General features: G+C 50.7%; 1 protein-coding gene across 1 annotated transcript in view; it reads left to right on the forward strand.

The window, feature by feature from the left end:
• The window catches only part of MLXIP (MLX interacting protein), a 49,241-nt gene that overhangs the window by 22,426 nt on the left and 5,082 nt on the right, over positions 1-21,733 (forward strand). Inside the window, exons 2-16 of the mRNA XM_079762349.1 lie at positions 10,742-10,848; positions 11,625-11,710; positions 12,545-12,634; positions 13,037-13,078; positions 13,445-13,616; positions 14,325-14,414; positions 14,992-15,083; positions 16,020-16,674; positions 17,154-17,272; positions 17,389-17,569; positions 17,955-18,082; positions 18,657-18,758; positions 18,837-18,964; positions 19,117-19,240; positions 21,160-21,289. Coding sequence (XP_079618475.1) covers positions 10,742-10,848; positions 11,625-11,710; positions 12,545-12,634; positions 13,037-13,078; positions 13,445-13,616; positions 14,325-14,414; positions 14,992-15,083; positions 16,020-16,674; positions 17,154-17,272; positions 17,389-17,569; positions 17,955-18,082; positions 18,657-18,758; positions 18,837-18,964; positions 19,117-19,240; positions 21,160-21,289 — 2,246 coding nt within the window. The remainder of the gene's footprint in view (positions 1-10,741; positions 10,849-11,624; positions 11,711-12,544; positions 12,635-13,036; positions 13,079-13,444; positions 13,617-14,324; positions 14,415-14,991; positions 15,084-16,019; positions 16,675-17,153; positions 17,273-17,388; positions 17,570-17,954; positions 18,083-18,656; positions 18,759-18,836; positions 18,965-19,116; positions 19,241-21,159; positions 21,290-21,733) is intronic.

Raw genomic sequence — 21,733 nt, forward strand, 5'->3', positions numbered from 1 at the left:
AGTAATCCGTCCCCCAGCTGCATTTTCTTGCTGAGGGCACTTGGTGGGGTAAGGGGACTGCAAGTGCAGGTAATGGGCGACCATAAAACCCCCCATCTCCCATTCCTGTCGAAGAACTATTAGGTAGATACTCATCTGTGATGGAGAGTGAAATGTGCTAATAAAAAAAGAAAGATGATTGTATCTGTGCAGATAGGAGTGGGATTTGATTGCACTGTCATTGAAAAACATATCTAATCTCTAAATGGTAGTTCTCTCCTGCTCCCAAGGACCTTTCTTGACTCATCACTCGCCCGAACAGTCACTGGGAGACTTGGCTGCTGTGGCCTCGAGGCCTGTAATTGCACTTTATCACAGCACAGAGAGTCAGAGCAGTTCTGAGCGTCATGGAAACGTCAGCTGAATGCACAAATCTCTTTTATTGAGACCCTCCTGTGTTCCAGACACCATTAGTTCATTCTAAATATCTTGTTTCATTTAATTCTTGCCTCTGCTCTGTCAGATAGGTTATCGTGCGCTCCCCCCCTTCCCCCCCCCGCCCAAATGAAGTTCTGAAAGGCCAGATATCTGCTCAAAGCCACATCGTAGGCAGGTGGGGACACCCTCATTTCTTCTCCTCTCCCATGGCCAGCAGCCGGTAACAGAGTGATTATGAAAGCCGCCTCTGATTAGAAAAGCTGCTCTTGAACTTCAGAGTCAGCCCTCACTGAAAGGCACCCTGTGTTCCCCGTGAAGGGTGGCCTGGCCTGAGGTTCTGGTGATAGATGAATTTTTATGACATGAGGACCGGCACAGTGGACAGGATCAGATTTCCTCAGTAAAATCTGACTTGAGAGCAATCAGATGTTAGCCAATTCTTCCTTATGTCAGGAAAGTGGAGCAGGCCCTTGCAATAGCATAGACTCTGAAACTCTATAGTTTAAACAACAGTTAAAGTGGTTGGCCTCAAGTTTTGTTCATAAGTACCTCTCTCCCTACTCTCCTCCTCCCCCCAGAACGCACACTGGTCCCAAAACATCTGCAGGATAAGGAAGTACAAAATCTCCTTGCCGTTTGGTTCAGTCTTTCATTCCGGCCCTCTGGTTGGTTTTGTTTGTGAATGTGGAGGGGAAACACCAGCACATCGGGGACTGCAGTTTTGAGAAAATAAAGGTCCACCACTTTCTGTGTTGGCTTTTTCCCTGCTCTGCAGTTTGCTAAATTATTTGTACCTTAGATATTGTCATTGTATTTTTGTCTATTTTCCCAGGAGGCCTTGAAGCAAGGGTGATGAATAAGATATGCTACCTGACCTTGGTTTTTAAAGGCGTGTGTACCCTTTCATGGAGCGATAAGAGCACACTTTTCTTTTTAGGCGTTTGCTGCAGCAGTCAGGATGGGAAATGCCTAAGCAGGGTGAGTAAGGCCTGAGTTAAAATGGGGATGTGATCATAAACTGAAACTTCATCTTCCACCCCTGTGTTTCAGTTTGAGTTTGTGAATAACAAATTATTACTTTTGACAGAAAGGACATAGTGAAAATAAGTATATCACAAAGAAAAAAAATGTAGATATTTTGAATCTGATAAAGATGTAATATGTTCATATATCTCAGGAGATAGTGTCAGCAGTAGGGGGCGCTCATCTTGGTGGGAGGTCAGTGTAGAGACTTACAGTGTTTCTGAAATAGTGACCCACCTGACAGATGATCTGGCCTTTGATGTAGTGGGTTGGTCTCCCGCTCTCCTGCCCACCCAAACTCCTGCTACTTGGAAGGTTAACAGCATGCATGGGAAGAGGGTGAAGAGAGGGAGAGATTTAGGCTGACAGCTGATTCTCAGTAGCAGATGGGAGGGAAATTATCTTTAGCAGGCAAAGGTAAAGCAGATTTTATTTTTGAATTTTTATTATGTGAGGAGGGCTGCACACAGTTTTTTATTGGTTTGCATGCTTTTTAAAATCCCATCCTCAGAGATGTCAGAAGTCTGTGGTTGTGTTGGGGTTTTACAGATCCTTTTCTTCTTTCTTATATTGAATGGCAGCTGTTGTTACCCCACATGCCTACCTACTTTGGGGATCTCTCATTTGTATTCTTTAGTGCCAGCATCTCCCTTTCTGGAAGTTCGAAGCTTAGAACTGGAAAGGAAGTTGGGATAAGCTCCTTCCTCTCTCTCTCTCTCTCTCTCTCTCTCTCTCTCTCTCTCTCTGTCTTCCTCCCTCCCTCCCTCCCTCCCTCCCTCCCTCCCTCCCTCCCTCCCTCCCTCCCTCTCCTAAAAAAGGGAAACTGAGAGCCAGGGAGAGGAAATGACTTTTTGAGCAGAGATGGTATCCCACTTAAAGTCTCACTGCTATTTTGCATCAAAGCTGGGACTGCAGTGCTGGATCCTGACTCCTGGTTTAGTCTTATTCCGTTTGTAATATACTCCTCCTCTTCATCTGGACGATTCCTTTGTGTTCTCTAAAATAAAGCAAACCTGGAAAAACTGATAATCAGTTAATTTACAAAGATGTGTTATCTGATTTTAAATGGTGAGGGGAGGGGAAAGAAGGTGGGACGGGGGAGAACATAAACCAAGATCAAACAAACAAGAACACATCCATGTGCGTGTGTGAGGTTCAGGCAAAGAGAACTGTGCTCTGACAGGAAGGACTGCTTGGAAGGATTGGGCGCAGGACGGTAAGGGAGGCATGGGGCAAGGCCAGGGAGCAGGGGCTGTTCTAGTCAAGAGTGGGGCTCTGTGGGCAGTAGGACAACAGTGGAGTTTCATTCGGGAGTTCATTGTACACATACGCTGTGGTGGTATGTGCTGGGCACGGGTTCGTACTGGCGAACAGAACAGTAATGGTCCCTCCTCCATGGAAAATGCAGTCTGGTTGTGGAGACTGTCAGCAGACACATAAATAGGTAACTGCAGATTGTGGTAGGTACAGGATGTGAGAGGGCGTAGCGAAATCATTTACCTTGAGAGCAATCCAGGAGGGCTCCGACAGGAAGGTAATATGTGGAAGATGAAAACGTTAGACAAGTGAATGAGGATATGTCAAAACCAGATGTGGGCAGCATGGGGTGGGGGGACTCTACTTTGGTGAATATTTAGGGATTCTGTTCTGTCTGTGAGCAGGGAAACCTCTGAAGGAGTTCCAGCTAGGGAGCGATGTGAACAGGCATGCGTTATCAAGGGCATTCCGGCTCGCTGGGTGGGAAGGAGGGGAGAGGGGAGAAGCCCAGAGAGTAATCGGGGCAGTTAGTGTAAGCCTGGAGGACACATGTGGAAGGGAGCAGAGGGGAGAGTACAATAGGAAGAGCCCAGGATCAGTCCCGAGGACACCAGAGATAGAGGCTGAGGGAAGGAGGAGGGAAAGCTGGTGAAGGAGAGACTCAACAGGAGCAGCCGGAGTCACCAGAAGGCCGGGAGTGTCCAGAGAAGGCCTGGGGTGGGGTGAGGCATGGGGGCCAAGGAGCAACGTCAGATGTTGCAGGGAGCTCTGGTCAGGTGAGGCCTGAAAGTGACTGTTGGATTTGACAGGGTGGACGTTATCAGCATCCTTGGCACGAGCAGTTTAGTTGGCTTGTTGAGGCAGCAGCCAGGATCCATCCAATGTCTCCCTTTCACATCTGCTCACATGCCCCTTTGCCCTTCCAGCTCCCTCTCCACCTGCTTCTGCTCCATACCACTGAGTACTTCTGACATAGCACATTCTTGGTTGTCTGTCCATAGAATATAAGCTCCATAAGGCTAGAGACTTGGTTTTGTTCACTGCTCTATTCTTAGCACTGAGAACAGTGCTAAATAAGTGAGTTGAGTAGACGAATCAGGATCGTGTCATGGGGAAAGTCATGGCCACAGTATTCATGCTTTGCATAGCCACATCAACCAGTTTCTTTTGTTAAGCACCACTGAACACAGGGCTCCAGCTCCTGGCCCCAGAAAGGTTAGAATTTGATAGATGTACTTATACTAACTTCAGTTAACTACTCTAATGTCACTGTGACCATAGTTATTGTCAAGGTTAAGGTTTGGGGCTTCATGTTTAATAGAGAACAGATTCCATGGGTTTTCTTTATTAGTCAAAGCTGACTTTTAGCAAAGGAGCCAATGCTTTTAAAGCCTATTTATAGATCTTGGCTACCTGGAGAGTGTTACCTTATCCTTTGAAAAGCATCAGACAGCTTCAGATTTCTCTGCCTTTTAAGTAAGTGATGTAGCTGGCAGTGCCTTGAAAATGACGAATGATGGTGACTATAACACTTGTTTCTTGCCAGATTTTATAGGAACTCAGAAACATTTGCAAACATGCTCTATTTCTACTAGTATTACTTCTCTGGTAGCAGTTTCTAGAGTCCTGGCTCAAATGTGCATTGTGGCCCCAGACCTCTGTTATTTCCTCTTGAAGCCAGATGTCTGAAATGGGGTGGGGTGTTTTTAATCTTTATGTAAAAGTCTAAGCCTTGGTGAATATTTGAATCTACTAATTAATTACTTTTCCCATAGGAGGATGGAAGTGCTAGGGAAAGGCTGTGCTCTTTGAGGTAGTTATTCCTAGTACTGAATGTGATGGCAATGCCTCACTTGTGTCTGTGGCTTAGCCACTTTGATCAGGTGAAGATGGCAGTTACTATATCATTTGGGTGGGGCTGTGTCGAATATAATAAAATGTGGATGGTGCTTGTGTTTGCACATGCAACTATGTGCATTTATCTGTCTTGCTGGTTTCTCTTCCTGTATTTTATTTTTACATTATTTTTCTTTTCTTTTTTTAATATATTTTATTGATTTTTTACAGAGAGGAAGGGAGAGGGATAGAGAGCTAGAAACATCGATGAGAGAGAAACATCAACCAGCTGCCTCCTGCACACCCCCTACTGGGGATGTGCCCGCAACCAATGTACATGCCCTTGACCGGAATCAAACCTGGGACCTTTCAGTCCACAGACCGACGCTCTATCCACTGAGCCAAACCGGTTTTGGCTATTTTTACATTATTTTTCAATGTTAATGAAAGTATTATGATTAGAAATGAGAAGGGACATATGTGAAGAAGCTTATGGAATACCACACAGCTTCAGATTCCTCTGACTCTAAGTAAGTTAACCAGCTTGGATAAGTGGAGAAACATACACTGACCTAGGATGATAATGACCTAGTTGGATGGGTCCATGTTGCCCACATTAATTTATGAATTAAGTGCAATCCCAGTCAAAACACTAAAATAGTTTTCTTTTGAGATTTTACAGAATGATCATAAAGTTCCCATGGAAGGATAAATAGGCAAGTATTCTAAAAATTTCTTTAAAAAATGATGGGACTATCCTTACGTAGATACTAGATGGTAAAGTACATCACAAATTGTAATTATTAAAGCACTGTAATACTAGCACAGGATTGGATGTGAATCAGTGATACACGAGGCCCCAGAATTGACACCAAGTAACCACGACAATGAATTCCGGGCTCAGCAGGGAGGACCCATGCCCAGGTATGGGAGCCAGACCTGAAAACCTCACAAGCTTCCTCTGGGAGGAGGCTCTGCTTGGGCTGGACCCAGGGTGGAGGGCCCACAGCTCCAGGCGATTGCCCTCTCCTGTCTTGCCTCGCCCGTGGCTGCGCCCCATGCCTTGGCACCTCAGTGAACCTGTCAGTCTGGAGCCTGTTAGTTTTGGCTCCTAGCAGCCTGTGGAACCAAGCCCAATCCCAGGAAAGGCCAATAGAGACCACTCTTTTGAAGAAAAATCAGAGTCCTGGAAGAGGACCAATCTGACTGAGCATTATTCATCTACTCACTCATTAGAGAAACTGCTTAATAGCCATTATCCTCATATTTGGATCTCTTGCACAAAATTGACAGGCACAAATTTTCCATCTGCTCGTGTGATTAGTTGTCTTCTCCAATTAACTAGAAGCCCTGTAAGGTCTTGGGTTGTCCCTGATCCTATTTCCTTGTTTATTTTGAAAATATAACACATGCATATGTTATATTTAAACAGTATAAAACATTAAACAATGAAAACTAAGTCTCTGACTGACTCCCTTAATTCACTTCTCCAAATGAAAGTCAGTTTCACTGCTACCTGTTTTTTGCCTATCTTTCCTGAGCCTGACTGACTGTCTTTCTGACCCTCCCTCCCTTGCTCTCTATCTCCCTCCCTTCCTTCCTGTGTGTCTGTGCATATCTCCCTGCTGAAAGTACAAATCGTGGCCATACTACATATCTTGCACTTCGGTTTTCCCCCCACTTAATGCAGGTAACCACGATCTTGCCTGTATGTCAGTACAAAGAAATGTGTGTTGGTTTTTAATTGCCCCATAGTGTTTCACTATGCAGGAGCAAAGCCTGACCAGTGTGGGCCCTTGGTGGGCAGCTTGCTCCCAAGAGGAGGGAAAGAGCCCAGACCACCCACACCAGCTCCTCTTACACTCACTGGTGACATGCCCACTCTACCTAGCTGGGAGAGAGTGAGGGGGAGGCAGCGCTAGGGATATTTTGCTACTGGGCATCTAAGAAGCATCAGGAATGGCAAAGAAATGTTGTCCCATAACAAGCAAGTACGGTCAAATGAACAAACAAGTGGCCTCCACCACTGTTCTGGGACCTATCGTGATAGGCTGACTAGGAGTAGGACCTAATTCTACCTGGGACCTACAGAATCCCAAGTCCCCGCCCCAGCCCCAGCCCCAGCCCCAGCCCCACCCTTCCCTGTTCTTAATTCCAGCTCCAGTCTGTGCAAGGCTTGCCCTTTAATTTCCATTCCAGAGCAGTCTCTTGCCAGACCTCTGAAGAATTCGGTCTGCTAGTTCTAACCAACAGTTTTCAGAGGGACCTTTGTTGTACTGTGAACTTCCTGTTTCATGTCATGAATCTGCCTTCTAGGAAGGGTGGCATGGCAGGGTGAGTATGAGTTTGCTTTATGGAAAAGTTTAGCATTCACTTAGTAACTCCATATTTAAAAGCACTTCCCAGGTGCCAGGCACTGTGCTGGGATGAGTCAGACATAGGCCTTGACCTTCCCATGGTCTGAGTGGGAGGGCGTGCGGTGAAGCCAGGCTCATTGTTCTGTCTGGGAAGCCCCAGGACCTACACAGGCATATGGGAGGGGCAGGTTTGGGAAGCTAAGGCCATAGGAGGTCTTTGATCTGTCTGGGGGAAGCCAGTGGTCTCAGAAACTTTCATTCTGTGTTTCTGGTTACACTTCAATGAAGGAAGAGGGATAATCCTGAGTCAGACTAAGAGGTATCCATGTCTGGAAGACTAATTAAGCTGGGGCAGGGCCTGGGGAACAGAAGCCGCACCATAGGTGCTTTCTGGGGTACCGCTCTAGGGAGCTCTGCTAAACTCTGCAGGCCTCAGGACTTTTTAGAGCAGCCAGCCAGCCTTTCCTGGCCCGTTGCATGGGAAACTGGACTCCGGGTAGCCCTGTAACAAGGGTCCCCGTCCAGGTTTGGTCTGTGGCTGTCGGCATAGGGAATGTCTCCTCTATCCCACCTTTCAGATTGACAGTGACATCAGCACACAAAAGGCTCTGAGAAGCCCGTCACTAAAGAAACTTACAGAAATGTAGCCCCCCGTTTCCTAACAGTTTGCCTGTGGAATCCTTGCTACCACAGAGCTGCGTGTATCGCTTCTTCAGCTCTTGTCTTGAAATGGCCGTGGAGGAGGGGTGGTCAGCCACCATGAAAACATCCAGGACCTCTCCTTTCACCCTACCCTCTACTTCTGTGGGTGGGACTCAGACTCTTCTTTGTGTTGGTTGAGCGCCACCTGTTGGCTTTTGAGATATTACAGAAATCGGGGGGGGGCGGGGGGGAAGAGGCGTGTAATAGCAGTTTGTGCTCTGAAATTTGACACACTCCTGCTGAAGTTTGACCACATTTGACATAAATATCAAGGAAAAGTGAAACATTTCAGCAAGAGAGGAGGAAGAAGATGAGAACCCCCAAACTACACCCTGTCAGGTTTGGTTTCCAGCTCACAGGGTTTGATCTCTCTCTGCATCTCCCCACCCCCTTCACTGTAAGTAACTGAAGCCGGCCGGGTGACCTCACTTCTCTGAGAAGATGCTGTTATGCTCAGGTTGCCCTGCTTTGTCCTCGGTAACAGAGTAGCAATAAGGTTGGGTTTGTTGTTAAGCCCAGTGGTTAGTTCTTCACCAAACACTGCAGGGCACCAAAGCTGGTTCTCTTCCCAGGAGCCCCCACTTTCCATTATCGCCCTTCTCCTGCTTGTGTCTTCTGCACCATCTCTGCAGGTGGCAAATGCTGGGTCGGGATCCAGCAACATAGAAAGGGGCTTTTTATCCTGGGCTTTAATGTGAAGAAACTATCAGTTATAGGAAAGTTTTGGATATTTTCCCCCTTCAGGAAATAAAGAAATAGGGACCATTTTCTGTTGTTTTTATTCCTGGAACCACCTGCCTGGTTAGGCATCAGGTTGCTGACAGATCTTGGGGAGGTGGGGGAAGCGGGTTGGTTTTGCCCGCTGTGGGACTGATGCACTCTGGGACGTACTCTGCTCTCCAGCCTGGTCTGTCTGGTAGCGCCGCACCCACCCCCACAGGCTCCGGCCATGCTGGGTGTTCTCCGCTGCATTGGCCAGGTGTGTTCCTGCTCACCTCGGGGCCATGGCAGGCCAGGCAGCAGGAACGGCCTCTCCCCCTCTCCTTGGTTTATTTAAAGGTTTCTTATCCTCTAGGCCTTGGCTTAGGTGTCACCTCCTCCAGAAAGCCTCTCCTGACTGGCAAACTGGTCAGTTATGCTGACTGTATGCTCCCAGAGTCCTCTGCTCTTCTTCACAACACTCAGCACTTGGGCCTCTGGGGACTTCATCTGCCTCATCCATCCCATTCCTCATTCTTAGCTCACGCACGGCACAGAGTAGACTTGTCAGATGAGGAAACAAGAAGCAAGTGGTTCTACAGCCATATGGAATTCAGGATAAACCTTTGCCCAGGTCCTTGTTCATGGTATTGAGAGTGGGCATGTGGGTGTCACCTTTTTCCTCCTGTAGAAGAGGAAGAGTCACATGACAATAGTGGCACAAAAGAGAGGCCTTTTCAAGTCAGGATGTGTTAAAATCAGGCCTTTCAGTAATAACGTAAATCTAAATCACTGAGATGGTTATTAATATCTTACATTTTGCTTTAGGGTTCACCCATTGTGTGTGTGTGTACACACATTTAATCCCTATTAAATCACTCTGGAGGTGATAGTATTATTATGATCTTACCCAGGAAATGGGTGCCAGAAGAGTTAAGTGACCGTGAAAGTTCAGTTAGGATGCAGTTATGCAGTAGAGTCTCTGACACACTGCAGCTGCTGGCTGTTGAACTGGGGTGAAAGCTGAGCAGTGGGGCGTGGGTTCAGAGTGCCATTGGATGAGGTTGAAAGAGGAAGAAGGTGTGTAACTGTTTTTGAAGGCCCTCATTCTTTGAGCTGAGGCTGCTGCTCTCTGTCTGTCCCGCTGATTCTAGGAGAATGCTGTGACATTTTCTCTCTGGGGGGGTCACAGCTTTCTGGCTGATGTGATTCTGTGATTCTCAGCCTGGCCCCGTGCTGGGTGGGTAAAGGGAGCCATGAGGTTTTGCCAGGTGCACAGCCTTTTGCTTCGTAACCCAGGTTTTCAGGTTCAGCTCAGGTTTATTGCGTGGGTACTGTCTTTGAAGACCTCAGCTGTTGAGCTATTGGCATGTCTCTGTCACTTGAGCTTTCTGAGTGGGTCTGGAAAAGGGAAAGGGCTGTGACCTGCAGTCAGGAGGACCCAGAGAACCCCGTTTGGTATGAGCCAAAAATAGCCCCTTGCCTAGCTCAAGCCATCTGAAAAAGAGGAGCCCTGTGCCAGCTGCTCAGAGGAGGCTCCTGGCAGAGCCCTTGGAAAACTAAGCTGTCCGAGGAGGCTGTGCCTCCAGAGAACGTTCCTTGCCTGTTGTTAGCTTGCTTTGCAAGCGCTTTAACTCATTAATGAAGAATTACTACCTGAGCCCCTGCTATGTGCCAAGTTTTGTGCTAGGTGCTTAGGGTGAGGGAAGCCTAAAGGGCCCTCCCTCTAGAAGCTGCAGTCTGTCTATTGGAGGGAGATGTGGGCACAGACATTGTTCTGGGGGCTATGGGTGAGTGGTCTTTGAGGTGTGAGCTGTGCTCTGGGAGGTCTCAGTGCCTGCTCGGAGGAGATGGTGATGGAGCAGTGTTTTGAAGGCTGAACAGGTGGGCAGGGGCACAGGGAGCTCCGTGAGGAGTGAGGACCATGTGTGCAGAGGCCTGGAGGCAGGAGAGCGCCCCACAGGTTCAGAGGCCTGTTGTAAGTACCTTGTGGGGAGGTGGGCTAAGACTAGGTTAAAGGAGCTTGGCTTTCATTCAGTGGTCAACAGATTTCTTTTTTCAGCTTCATTAAGTTATAATTGACAGGTAACATTGTGTAAGTTTAAGGTGTACAATGTGACTTAATACTTACATATATTGCGAACAACAGATTTCTTTTTAACTTTTAATTATGGAAAATTTTAAAGATATGCAAAAAATAAACAGAATAGGATAATGAATCGTGCCCTCAGCCTGCTTCAACAGTTAACAACCCATGGCCATCATCCCAACACCTCAACTCCACGTCACTTGGGAGAGGTCCCAGGGGGACTTACATATTCTATCAATCTCACCTGTGACTTGTAATGGATTAATCCAGAATTTGGGGGCCTGGAATGATCAGGTGGCACTTTCTGATGTCACTTCATTTTCAGAGGAACCAACGAGTTTCCCTCTTTCTTGCCTTTCAGTGGGAAGTTGGTGTCTCCCAAGTGGAAGAATTTCAAGGGCCTGAAGCTCCAGTGGAGAGACAAGATCCGGCTCAATAACGCCATCTGGCGGGCGTGGTACATGCAGTGTGAGTGCCAAGTGAGCTGGGGCCTCCTGGGAGCTGGGGCAGGAAGGAGGCTGCAGGGGCCCCCAGGCCTGTGGGGATGGCCCTCCAGGTTCTTCCACCTGGAGGCCTGTGCACCTTGGGCTCCAGAGCCCACCCTTGGAAATTGTGCCTCAAAGAGAAGCCTCTTTTGGGCAGTCTGCAGAGACAGGAAAACCAAGCCAAATCCTAGTGAACTGGACACTTCTCCGCCATCAGGCACAGGGGGCCAACCAGGTGGTCTGTGTTGTGAAGGTGCCCGTTGTCTGCAGGAGACAGATGTGTTAGCTGGTTGCTTACAACACAGTTGCCCACTGTTATGATAGACACCAGGGCCCAATGTCAAAAAGGCAGAGGCGGATGGAGGGGTTTGTTCTTTTCAGGGGAATCAGAAAGGGTGTAGCAGACAGGTGACATTTGAAGCATCAGGGAACAGTTCCCACTTTCAGCAGGTCTAAGAAAATGCAGGTCCAGCCTTGTTCTGTCTCCAGCTGGCCTGGGTGACTTTTGCAGGAGATTGGCATGCTTGGGCCACCCTGGTGTTAGCCTGGCGTTTCCCTTTCTTACCCACGCCATATTGACACATTCTTTCTCTTTAACCTGGATCCCTTTGTTTGTCTGAAATCTTGTTTCCCAAGGGAAAGAGAATGAAAGAACACACGTGAGAGGGTCCCACCACAGGGGAGGGGTGTGGACCAAGGGGCACGTTTCCTTCAGGGGTCTTGGTCACAGTGATGATGTCTTACCCCCTCTCTGCCCAGATTTGGAGAAGCGAAAAAATCCCGTATGCCACTTCGTCACTCCACTAGACGGCTCTGTGGAAGTGGATGAGCATCGCCGGCCAGAGGTAAATGGCAGTGAGCATGGGTGGCCGGGAAAGGAACTCGCTCTCACTCAGGAGGAGACGACTCATGAGGGCTGGGAGCCAGGGTTGGGTTCCCCATGGGGAGACCACAGGGCAGCATGCTGGGGCTGCGCTGTCCTGTCAGCTATTGTGACCTTGAGAAGCCATGGGGATGTGGAAAGCAGGTGGCTCCCCTTCTCAGAGTGGGCTGACCCAGGGACTGAGGGACTTTCCAGTTGGGCCTTACCCTCTACTTTCCTGTGACTGCAGTGTTTCTTGAAGTCAACAGGGAGGAATTTGGGCTCCTTATAAGGCCCTTGAGCTAAAGGAGAGGCCACTGCCTTCTCACATGAAGGATTGAAGGGCTGAGGAAAGGGGTTAGTTCTCTGCTGGGTGGGCTGCAGGGGTTTCTCCCCTCAATTCTGCACCCACTCACATTCTGTGGGCAGCCCCTGCCTCTCTATAGAATAGGGGGCCATATGTCCCCAGCACAATGTAGTAGTGGCTATTGGAAACATGCATTTGGGTGTTACCCCTGGGTCTCTGTAGGGCTCCTCAGCACCCGAATGGAGCATTCTGTCTGACCCCATCCAATCCAGACCCTCAGGACCCGTGCTGCCGAAGCCCCCTTGGCTATTGCATCTTCAGTTAGAGGCCACTTGCAGCCCAGAAGAGGGGGACACACTTTGTGAATGAAGTCTAGGACTATGGCGGGCTGCGAACTGGATTGCCCAGGCTGACTTCCAACCTGGCGTCAGACATGGCTCTGTTCCTGGGTGACTTCTGCTGACGTACCGCGGTGCCATCTTTCCCTGCTGACCTGCTTCTCTCTCACAGGCCATCACCACAGAAGGGAAGTACTGGAAAAGCCGCATTGAGATCGTGATCCGGGAATATCACAAGTGGAGAACCTACTTCAAGAAAAGGGTAACTGGCTTGGGCTCCAAAAAGAGCATGTTGGGGAAGTGGCCCCAGAGGAAGGAAGGGACCGAGTCCTGCGTTCAAACACTGGCCCTGAGGCTGCAGCTCCATAGCTGCCCGTGGAACGAGCGTTCTAGCTTTCCGAGTGATGGGCCTGCTGTGGCCGTGATCTTTGCTGTCAGCTTCTCCATCTGTGAACAGGCTCTTTGATCCACAAACACTGGTCAGGAATCTCCTCTGCCGGGCATTGCCTGGGGGTGGCAGGGAGCAGGACTCTCTCCCCACCTGCCCCCCAGAGAGAGGATGCCTAGATGTTTCCGGAGTCCACACTCTTTTAGGGAGGAGAGGCTGAGGGCCTCATCTCTTCCTGGGGCCCTGGGTGACCAGCTTGTCTCCTTTTCTCCATAGTTACAGCAGCACAAGGATGAGGACCTCTCCAGCCTGGCCCAGGTGAGGGAGCTTGGGGATGTGAGGACTCCCATAGGGAACCCCCTTTTGACAAGAAACAGCAATAACTTGGATGGCTTGACAAGTGAGCCCCACATCAGAGGAGGTTGGGAACATGGACTCTCCCTGCGGCTAACGGAGGGGCCACTGCCTTCTCACATGAAGGATTGAAGGGCTGAGGAAAGGGGCCAGTTCTCTGCTGGGTGGGCTGCAGGGGTTTCTCCCCTCAGTTCTGCACCCACTCATGTTCTTTGCAGCAGCCCCTGCCGCTCTGTAGAATAGGGGGCATATGTCCCCAGCACAACATGGTTGGGAGCTCTGAGTCCACCACCACCTGTTCGACTTCTCCATCCCCTCTGTTGGCGGTAGGAAGATGACATGCTTTATTGGCACAAACATCGGGATGGATGGAAGACCCCAGTCCCAATGGAGGAGGACCCACTGCTGGACACAGACATGCTCATGTCAGAATTCAGCGACACACTTTTCTCCACACTCTCCTCACACCCACCGGTGGCCTGGCCCAACCCACGGGAAATAGGTAACCCACCCCCAGATCCCTGACTTTGAGTGCCTGGCTGGTTTCCTTCTCTGTCAGGCCTCCCTGGGGCAGGCTTCACCCCAGGGCCATCTCTGAGCAGCTGCATGTCACTTGTTTAGAGCAGGCGGTAAGAAGGAAGATTGACCAACCTCAATGACATCTGACCGCTACATGTATTGAGTGGGTGGGGACTACAAATTGAGTCTACCTAGGAGCTGTCAGGCCCATGGTATCACTGTGAGAAACAGCGGGGGTGTGATCTGAATCAGTTTCACATTTCTGATTCTGTCCCCTTAGCAAAGGATGTGTGCCTAGCCCAAGTGACAGGGCCTGTGACTCACTCTGAAGAAGATGAGAAGCACTCCTGGGCATGACCTCTCATCGGGCCTGAGAGGTTGTCCAGTTCACCCGTCAGCGAAGAGCCCACAGAATGAGAATTGGAACAGGGGGTGGGGGACCTCTGCTGAACTGTTCATGATTTCTGGGAGTGTCCATTCTTGATACTCAATTGACCTTTCTTGCAAAAACTCACATTCTTTTTTGCATTCTGAGAATGGCCATGAACCCACAAGAAGGTAGAAATCCCAGCCAGTTGCCTACATTTCTTCTTGGAAGAATCTAGAATTTGAGCAGGACCAGGCCTTTTATATGTTCCTACAACTTTGAGAAGGCAAAGTCATTGCTCTGTCTCCTTTCTGATCCTTACAGCACATCTGGGAAATGCAGACATGATTCAGCCGGGGCTGATTCCTTTGCAGCCCAATCTGGACTTCATGGACACTTTTGAACCTTTCCAAGGTGAGGACATGAGCAGAGAGGGCATGGCCACCTGCATCTCCTTCACCCAGGACAAAGCAGACTGGTGCTTCCCTTTCATAGAGGGAACTGTTAGAGTGGGAAAGGGAGCAGGGAGGACTTAGAACTTCCCCAGCACTACTTTCTTTTTTGGTTGTAGCTGCAAAGTCTGCAAGTTTCTCTGGGGCATTGCTGTCGTGGGAATTGGTCTTCTCATTCTCAGTCTCAAGAGCCTCTGGTTTGACCATGATTGTGAGCAGTTTTCCCTCTAGGCAGCAGAGGGCGCCAGTGACACGGCCACCTCCCCACAGTTTCCTGCAGTTAAAGCTAGTTCTTGAGCTCCCACCATTGTAAGAGCTGGTGAAACTCCAGGCCTGGGAGTATTTCAGAGCTCACACTAGTTGCCATCAGGTGTGGTTCCAATCAGAGGGCCTCTTTCTGCAGAGTTACCTCAGGGGAAATGCCCTCTGGCCAGGGCATTCCTCTGGGTAAGGTGGGGTTCAGTGCCTGATTTGTTTGCATTTTAATTCAAGGAAGTGACAGACACACGGAGCTCAAAAGCCCCGATGTTGTCTTTCAGAACTCTTCTCTTCCAGCCGCTCCATTTTTGGCTCCATGCTGTCTGCACCTGCCTCAACATCTGCACCAGATCCCAACAGCCCACCTGCTCAGGTAGAAGGAGCTGGGGGAGGGGCACAGGGCTGGTCATGAAACCTCTGCAGTCGTGGCTAGGCTAATGACATGACCACACAGTCATGAGCAAAGTGCTAGGGGCTGCTGGATCACAAGAAATTATGCTAGCCCCCCCCGAAAGCATCCTGGAGATTCACGCGGTGGGAGACCGACTCCATAAACATATGCTCCTACCTAAGGCTCCAGGTAACCTGTGTGCAGTGAGCTCTGTTCTGACCATTTAAGACAAAGTAAGCAAGACAGCAAAGAAAAATGTGGGTTGCTAATGAAAAGAAGTTCTGTGTATTTCTTTTAGTTTTTGCTCAGCAATCACCGGAGATTGGTTACCGAGTGAGGCTGGGCCTTGCCCTGAAGGGGCTCTCAGGCTGGTGCCTGTGTGCAGTGAGACACCAGTAACCTGGCCCATCTTCTCCCATCTGGCTCTGGGAAGACTTTCCTCTGAAGAGATTGAGATCTGAGCAGTTGATTCCTTATAGCATTTCCCTTTTAGGAAGAGGTGACCTTTCTGGAAGTTGATATACGAAACTGTCCTGAGGGGACCCCATGAGCAGCTGGGATCCAGGCTGCCTCTGCTCTGTAACAGAAGATGGCAGGGACTTTTGGGGACCCCTGCTGGACTTCAGAAACAAGATATTCCCAGGCCGAGAGCCAGCTGTGTGCAGACAGTCACTTTGTCTGAGCCCTGTGTTATCATTTAGTTTCTAAGGGAAACAAGACCCCTGTCGACATCTGGGAGACACAGATCCGTCCCCCAGATCAGCAGTAATGGGATGGGAGAAGCGCCTTTGTCCCTCTGTCCAGGGGTTCATCTCAGGTCCCGGCAGACATTGTTGGACCTTGTGGAGTGTAGCAACAGAAAGTGATGGCGAGTTGTGTGATCCCAGTATTTTTTCCTCCTTTCTCTTCCCTTCGCAGGAGAGCATCCTGTCCACCACCTCTCTCCCCACCGTGAGCCTCCCTGACAGCCTCATCGCATCCCCCGCAGCCACTGCCCTGGACCCCACAGATAGGCCGGGCTGTGAACGCACTTCCCAGCCTGAGAACCCCTTCATCCAGCCCGCAGACTTTGGTCCCTCAACGCCCCCTCTGAGTGTCCCACAGCCTTTCCTCCCCGTGTTCACCATGCCTGTGCTCTCACCCAGCCCCACCCCGGTGCCGGCTCCTCCTGCTGTGCCACTAGCCCCTCCTTCTGCCACCCCCCTGAACCCCCCAACCCCACCCACCTTCCTGCAGCCACAGAAGTTTTCTGGAGCCAGCAAGTCCCCTGCTGTCATTACCCACACGGCTTCCACCACTCTCACGCACGATGCCTCTGCCACCACCTTCAGCCAGAGCCAGGGCCTTATCATCACCACTCACCACCCCACCCCCTCAGCATCCCCCTGTGGCCTGGCACTGTCTCCAGCCACTCAGCAGCCAGCTGTGGGGCCTCCGCAACCCCGTTTAACTTTTGTGCATCCCAAACCTGTATCCTTGACTGGAGGGAGGCCCAAGCAGCCCCCCAAAATAGTGCCTGCTCCCAAACCAGAGCCCGTGTCCTTGGTATTGAAGAATGCTTGCATTGCCCAAGGTGAGTGGGGAGGGAAGCTGGAGTCTGACCCCCCCACACCCCCCCCAGGATATTCCCTTGGCCCCAAGACTTGTATATTCATCACACACACACACACACACACACACACACACACACACACACACACACACTATGATGTGAAATACTGCATGTGATTGCTCTAGTCTGTTTTGTGTTCTGTGTTGTTCCTTTAAAGTTAGTCTCAATCCAGTTGGAAAACACATGGTCCTGGTCATCTCTTTCCTGGGTCTGTAATCTGTCCCCTTCAAAGGGAAATTACAAAAACATGTCAGGGGCCTTGGTGGCTTTGTCTTTTCTGTGCCCTGCGGTGAGGAAAGCTATGTCTCAGTGGCAGCCAAAGGGTCCCATCTTTCTCCTGGGGGACCCCATTGTGGCTTGGCCAGGCCTGGGGTTAGCACCAGCGTTGAGAGCAGGTCCCCATGGCTTGGGGCCTCCCCCTCACCTTCTTGTTCTGGCAGCTGCCTTCTCAGGACGGCCACAAGCAGTGATCATGACAGGCCCTCTGAAGAGAGAAGGGATGTTGGCTTCAACCGTGTCCCAGTCCAATGTGGTCATCACGCCTGCTCCCATCGCCAGGGTGAGGGCCTGGACAGACCTCAGCATCCTTAAACCCACAGCATGGCCTGCTCTTGGGCGGCCCTCGCCCAACATAATGGTCGTCAGGAGTGACCCCTCTCTCTTGTGTCACCCCAGGCTCCTGGAGTCACAGAGTTCCACAGCAGCATCCTAGTGACAGACCTGGGCCACGTCACAAGCAGCCAGCCCGGCCCCATCTCCCGGCTCTTCTCTGCAAGCTCAGTGCAAGACTCCCTAGTGAAGGGCGAGCAGGCCCCACTGCACGGGGGCAGTCCCCAGGGTGCTATCGTGGGCTCTGGTGAGTGGTCACTGTGTCTGGGACAGTTGGGACTTTGTGAGTGAAAGGAGCTGGCCCACTCCTGGATTGGGGAGGCCCCCAAGGGTGCCCCAGGATTGAGCCTGGGCTTACAGGCCGAGCAGCGAGGTCTCATAAGCCTGCTGGTGGCCCAGGCTGGGAAAGTGGGCGATGCAGGCAGGATAAAGCCCAGGAGCAGAAAAGCAGCAGGCATGCTGCTGCAGGATTCTTTGGTTTTTGCTTGGGGGCCACGGTGGGAGGCTGAAGAGGGGTTTCTGCGTCTTGGGACTTGCTGGGGGTTCCCTTCGTGTGTGAGGACTGCGGCAGGCACAGCCTGGCCGAGCCCCCCTCCGGCCCTGTCCCTCAGCAGGGTCTCTGTTCTTCTCAGGTCGTGATGGCCCAAACTCCGGGCAGGCCTCTCCGTGTGCTTCAGAACACAGCCCCAGTCCTCAGTCTCCCCAAAACAACTGCTCAGGGAAATACCCTGCAGATTCCAAAAATGTGGCTGTGTTAAAGGTACCACATACCACTTTTGGGTCTCTGTTCCCTAGGAAGGATGGGGAGGCAAGGACCTTTGGGACAGCTACGCCCTTACGAGGGGCACACTGGAAAAGAGAGCCATGGCTCGGCTGGTGCTCCCCAGGCTGAGGTAGCCTCGGAAGTGTGGGTGTCAGCACCTTTAATTTTGATATTAAGCCCTCTTTCTCCACCCCCCACCCACTGAATGGCCTGTGGGAGCAAGATTGAATGCTGTAGTGTGGCAGAAAGTGTCAGCTGTAGGACAGGAGAGGTTTGCAGGTGGCTGGGAAGTGCCAGACCCGCAGTGTTTGTTCCTTGCCAGGACTTTGAAGTCCTTGCCACACTCCATGCTTCAGGGTGGTTTTCTAGAGTCCCATCCTGTCCCCTCCTGGCTGCTGCTGGAGCCTTTCAGCTTCCTGTCACCGCTCCTTCCACTTAGTTCTCTAGCCCGGCCACAGGGTCCAGTCTGCCCCCAGCAGTCAGCAATAGGTTGAGAGGGCAGGGAGGAGGGACGAGGGGAGGTGGCCTGCAGCGCACCCCCTGTCACAGTGATGGGTCGGTTCCCCAACAGAACCGGCAGATGAAGCACATTTCAGCCGAGCAAAAGAGGCGCTTCAACATCAAGATGGGCTTTGACACCCTGAACAGTTTGATCTCTAATAACTCCAAGCTGGTGAGCTGCTTGGGGGCGTTGGGTGGGGAGCTTGGTCCTGGGGCGTGGGCGCTGCTCTGACCCCACACCCGTCTGCAGACCAGCCATGCCATCACGCTGCAGAAGACAGTGGAGTACATCACCAAGCTGCAGCAGGAGCGCAGCCAGATGCAGGAGGAGGCGCGGCGACTGCGGGATGAGATCGAGGAGCTCAATGCCACCATCATGTGAGACGGGGGCACATCATGGAGGCTTGGGCGGTGCCCTGTCCTCACATGTGCGCCACACAGGCAGGATCCTCCTGCCCATTTGGTGCCCCCTGGGTCCGTATTTGTCACGGGCTGCTCCAAGCTTCCTCTGACTCTTCCTGTCATTGCAGCTCCTGCCAGCAGCTGCTCCCTGCTACAGGAGTCCCCGTCACCCGGCGCCAGTTTGATCACATGACAGACATGTTTGATGAATATGTGAAGAGCCGGACCCTGCAGAATTGGAAGTTCTGGATTGTATCCTTGGGTTTCTTTTGCCCACCCACCCCAAACCAGGGCACCAAAACAGCAGACATCTACACTCTAGTCCTTTAGAAAGATTCTCATATAATGGCTGTCATTCAGCTTGTGAAACAACAGGTCAGTTTTCTCCTTGAGAGAGCGGGGCCAGGCCCGAGACGTGGAGTGGGGCTATCGTTGGCCACTGTTCGGGGTCAGGGCTTCCCGGGGAGGCAGAACAGGCCAGCATTGCTCTCTGGGTCCTTGAGGAATAAAGACAAGAGCCACTTGTAGAAGGAAGTGACCTCTAGCCTAACACGTCCTGGCAGCCAGCTTGTCCTTTTGAGGGGTGCGGGGGTGAGTACCAGGTGACAGGTGAGAGACCAGGCTCACCAAACCAAGCGGCAGAGCCCTTCCAGGCTGCTCCCTGAGTAGGTACCCCAGGCCTTGAATGCTATCATGAGGCACTTACCTGTGTGCTGGGCCCTGTTTCTGCGGTCAAGGCCTCCCTTGGCTGGCCTTCCAGATGGCCCTTTCAGGGGATGGCTCCTGCTTTCTCACTGCCCACCCAGCCACTACTCTGCCTCTGGATTGGCCACTGCCTCAACCTTGGGTGTGACTGACGGGTCTGGACTTACAATGGCTAGATGGGATTTTCAACTTTAGGATGGTACAAAAGTGATACAAATAGTAAATTGCGTGAGATAGTCAATACTTTATTATAAAATGGGCTTTGTGTTAGATCAGTGATTTTCAACCCATGTGCCACAAGAATTTTTTTTTTAATCTTCGATATTTTTCCACTGATTTTTAAAGAGAGTAGAAGAGAGAGGGAAAGACAGAGAGAAATATTGATGTGAGAGAAACACATTGATTGGTTGCCTCCTGCACGAGACGAGACCAGGGCCCGGGCCGGGGAGGAGTCTGCAACTGAGGTACATGCCCTTGACCGGAATCGAACCCAGGACCCTTCGGTCCGTAGGCCAACACTCTATCCACTGATCCAAACCAGCCTGGGCACTGCAAGAATTTTTAAAACATGCAATACTTGACTATTTTGTCAGGGGCACTGATCTCTTTTCCCTTAGATTGTCAAATTTTAAAAAATGACAACAGCCAACACAAATAATCAGAATTCTACCCCACTTTTTTGTCAGGCAAAAATATATTTATATCTATAAATTTTTGGTATGCCACAGAATTTAATTAGTTTACGTATGCCATGAGATGAAAAAGGTTGAAAATCACTGTGTGAGATGAGTTTACCCAACTGTAGGCTATTGTGAGTGTTCTGAGCATGTTCAAAGTAGGTTGGGCTAAGGTATGATGTTCTGTAAGTTAGGTGTAATAAGTGCATTTTTAAAAAGATATTTTATTGATTTTTTACAGAGAGGAAGAGAGAGGGATAGAGAGTCAGAAACATTGATGAGAGAGAAACATTGATCAGCTGCCTCCTGCACACCCCCCACTGGGGATGTGCCCGCAACCAAGGTACATGCCCTTGACCGGAATCGAACCTGGGACCCTTCAGTCCGCAGGCAGATGCTCTATCCACTGAGCCAAACCGGTTTCGGCATAAGTGCATTTTTACTTATGGATTTATCAAGATGTAATCCTGTCATTAGTCAAGGAGCATCTGTATACGTATGTTGTGTTCACGTCATTGCACCAGGATCCATTCCAGACCAAAAAAACGCTTCTGTCCCTGCCTCCAGCCTGCTCAGTGATCAGTTCTAGTTACACTTGGTCTTAGCCAGAAGGCCGGGCAGCGACGGGGGTCAGTTACAGTTCGATAGGAGCAACTTAGGCGAACGGAAGGGCATGCTTACCTCATCCAGATGTCTGTCTCTCAACTATCTGTGCACAATTACTTGCCCGCCCCAAGGGAACAGGCCCTCCCCCTCGCTTACCTTTTCTTTAACCCACGTGCCCTGCAGTTCAGTATCATCATCAAGCCGCTGTTCGAGTCCTTCAAGGGGATGGTGTCCACCAGCAGCCTGGAAGAACTGCACCGGACGGCGCTGTCCTGGCTGGACCAGCGCTGCTCCTTGCCCATCCTGAGGCCAAGTGAGTGAGGTGCTGCACAGGGCGGTGGGGTTGAGGCTGCCACCTCCGTGCTAGTGCCGGAGAGACGAGGACCCTTGAGGCTGCAGAAAACCCAGGCCCCACTGTAAGCAACCATGCAGACAGGGCCCGGGGCATGAGGATGGCGCTGTGCGGAGCCCTGAGCTAGTCATGCCAATGGCAGGCAGGGAGCAGACCTTCCCAGCGCCTTTCTGTGGCTTCACTGTGTCAGTTCCATCAGATCCAGCTTGTGTTTATTGAGCTCTGCCTATTGGCCGGCCCTTTCAGATGTTTCCTTGTTTAATTCTTCTAACTAACAAAGCTATGTCTCTATGTTAAGGTTATAGAGAAGTGGTAGTAACACCGGTGAGCAAGCCGGAAGGGCTTAGGCCTCTCCACCTATCTGCAGGCTACGGATAGGATTCGGAGAGCCGCCTTAAAGGCAGA

Source organism: Cnephaeus nilssonii (genome assembly GCF_951640355.1).
Source record: "Cnephaeus nilssonii genome assembly, chromosome: 22".
Classification (NCBI taxonomy): domain Eukaryota; kingdom Metazoa; phylum Chordata; class Mammalia; order Chiroptera; family Vespertilionidae; genus Cnephaeus; species Cnephaeus nilssonii.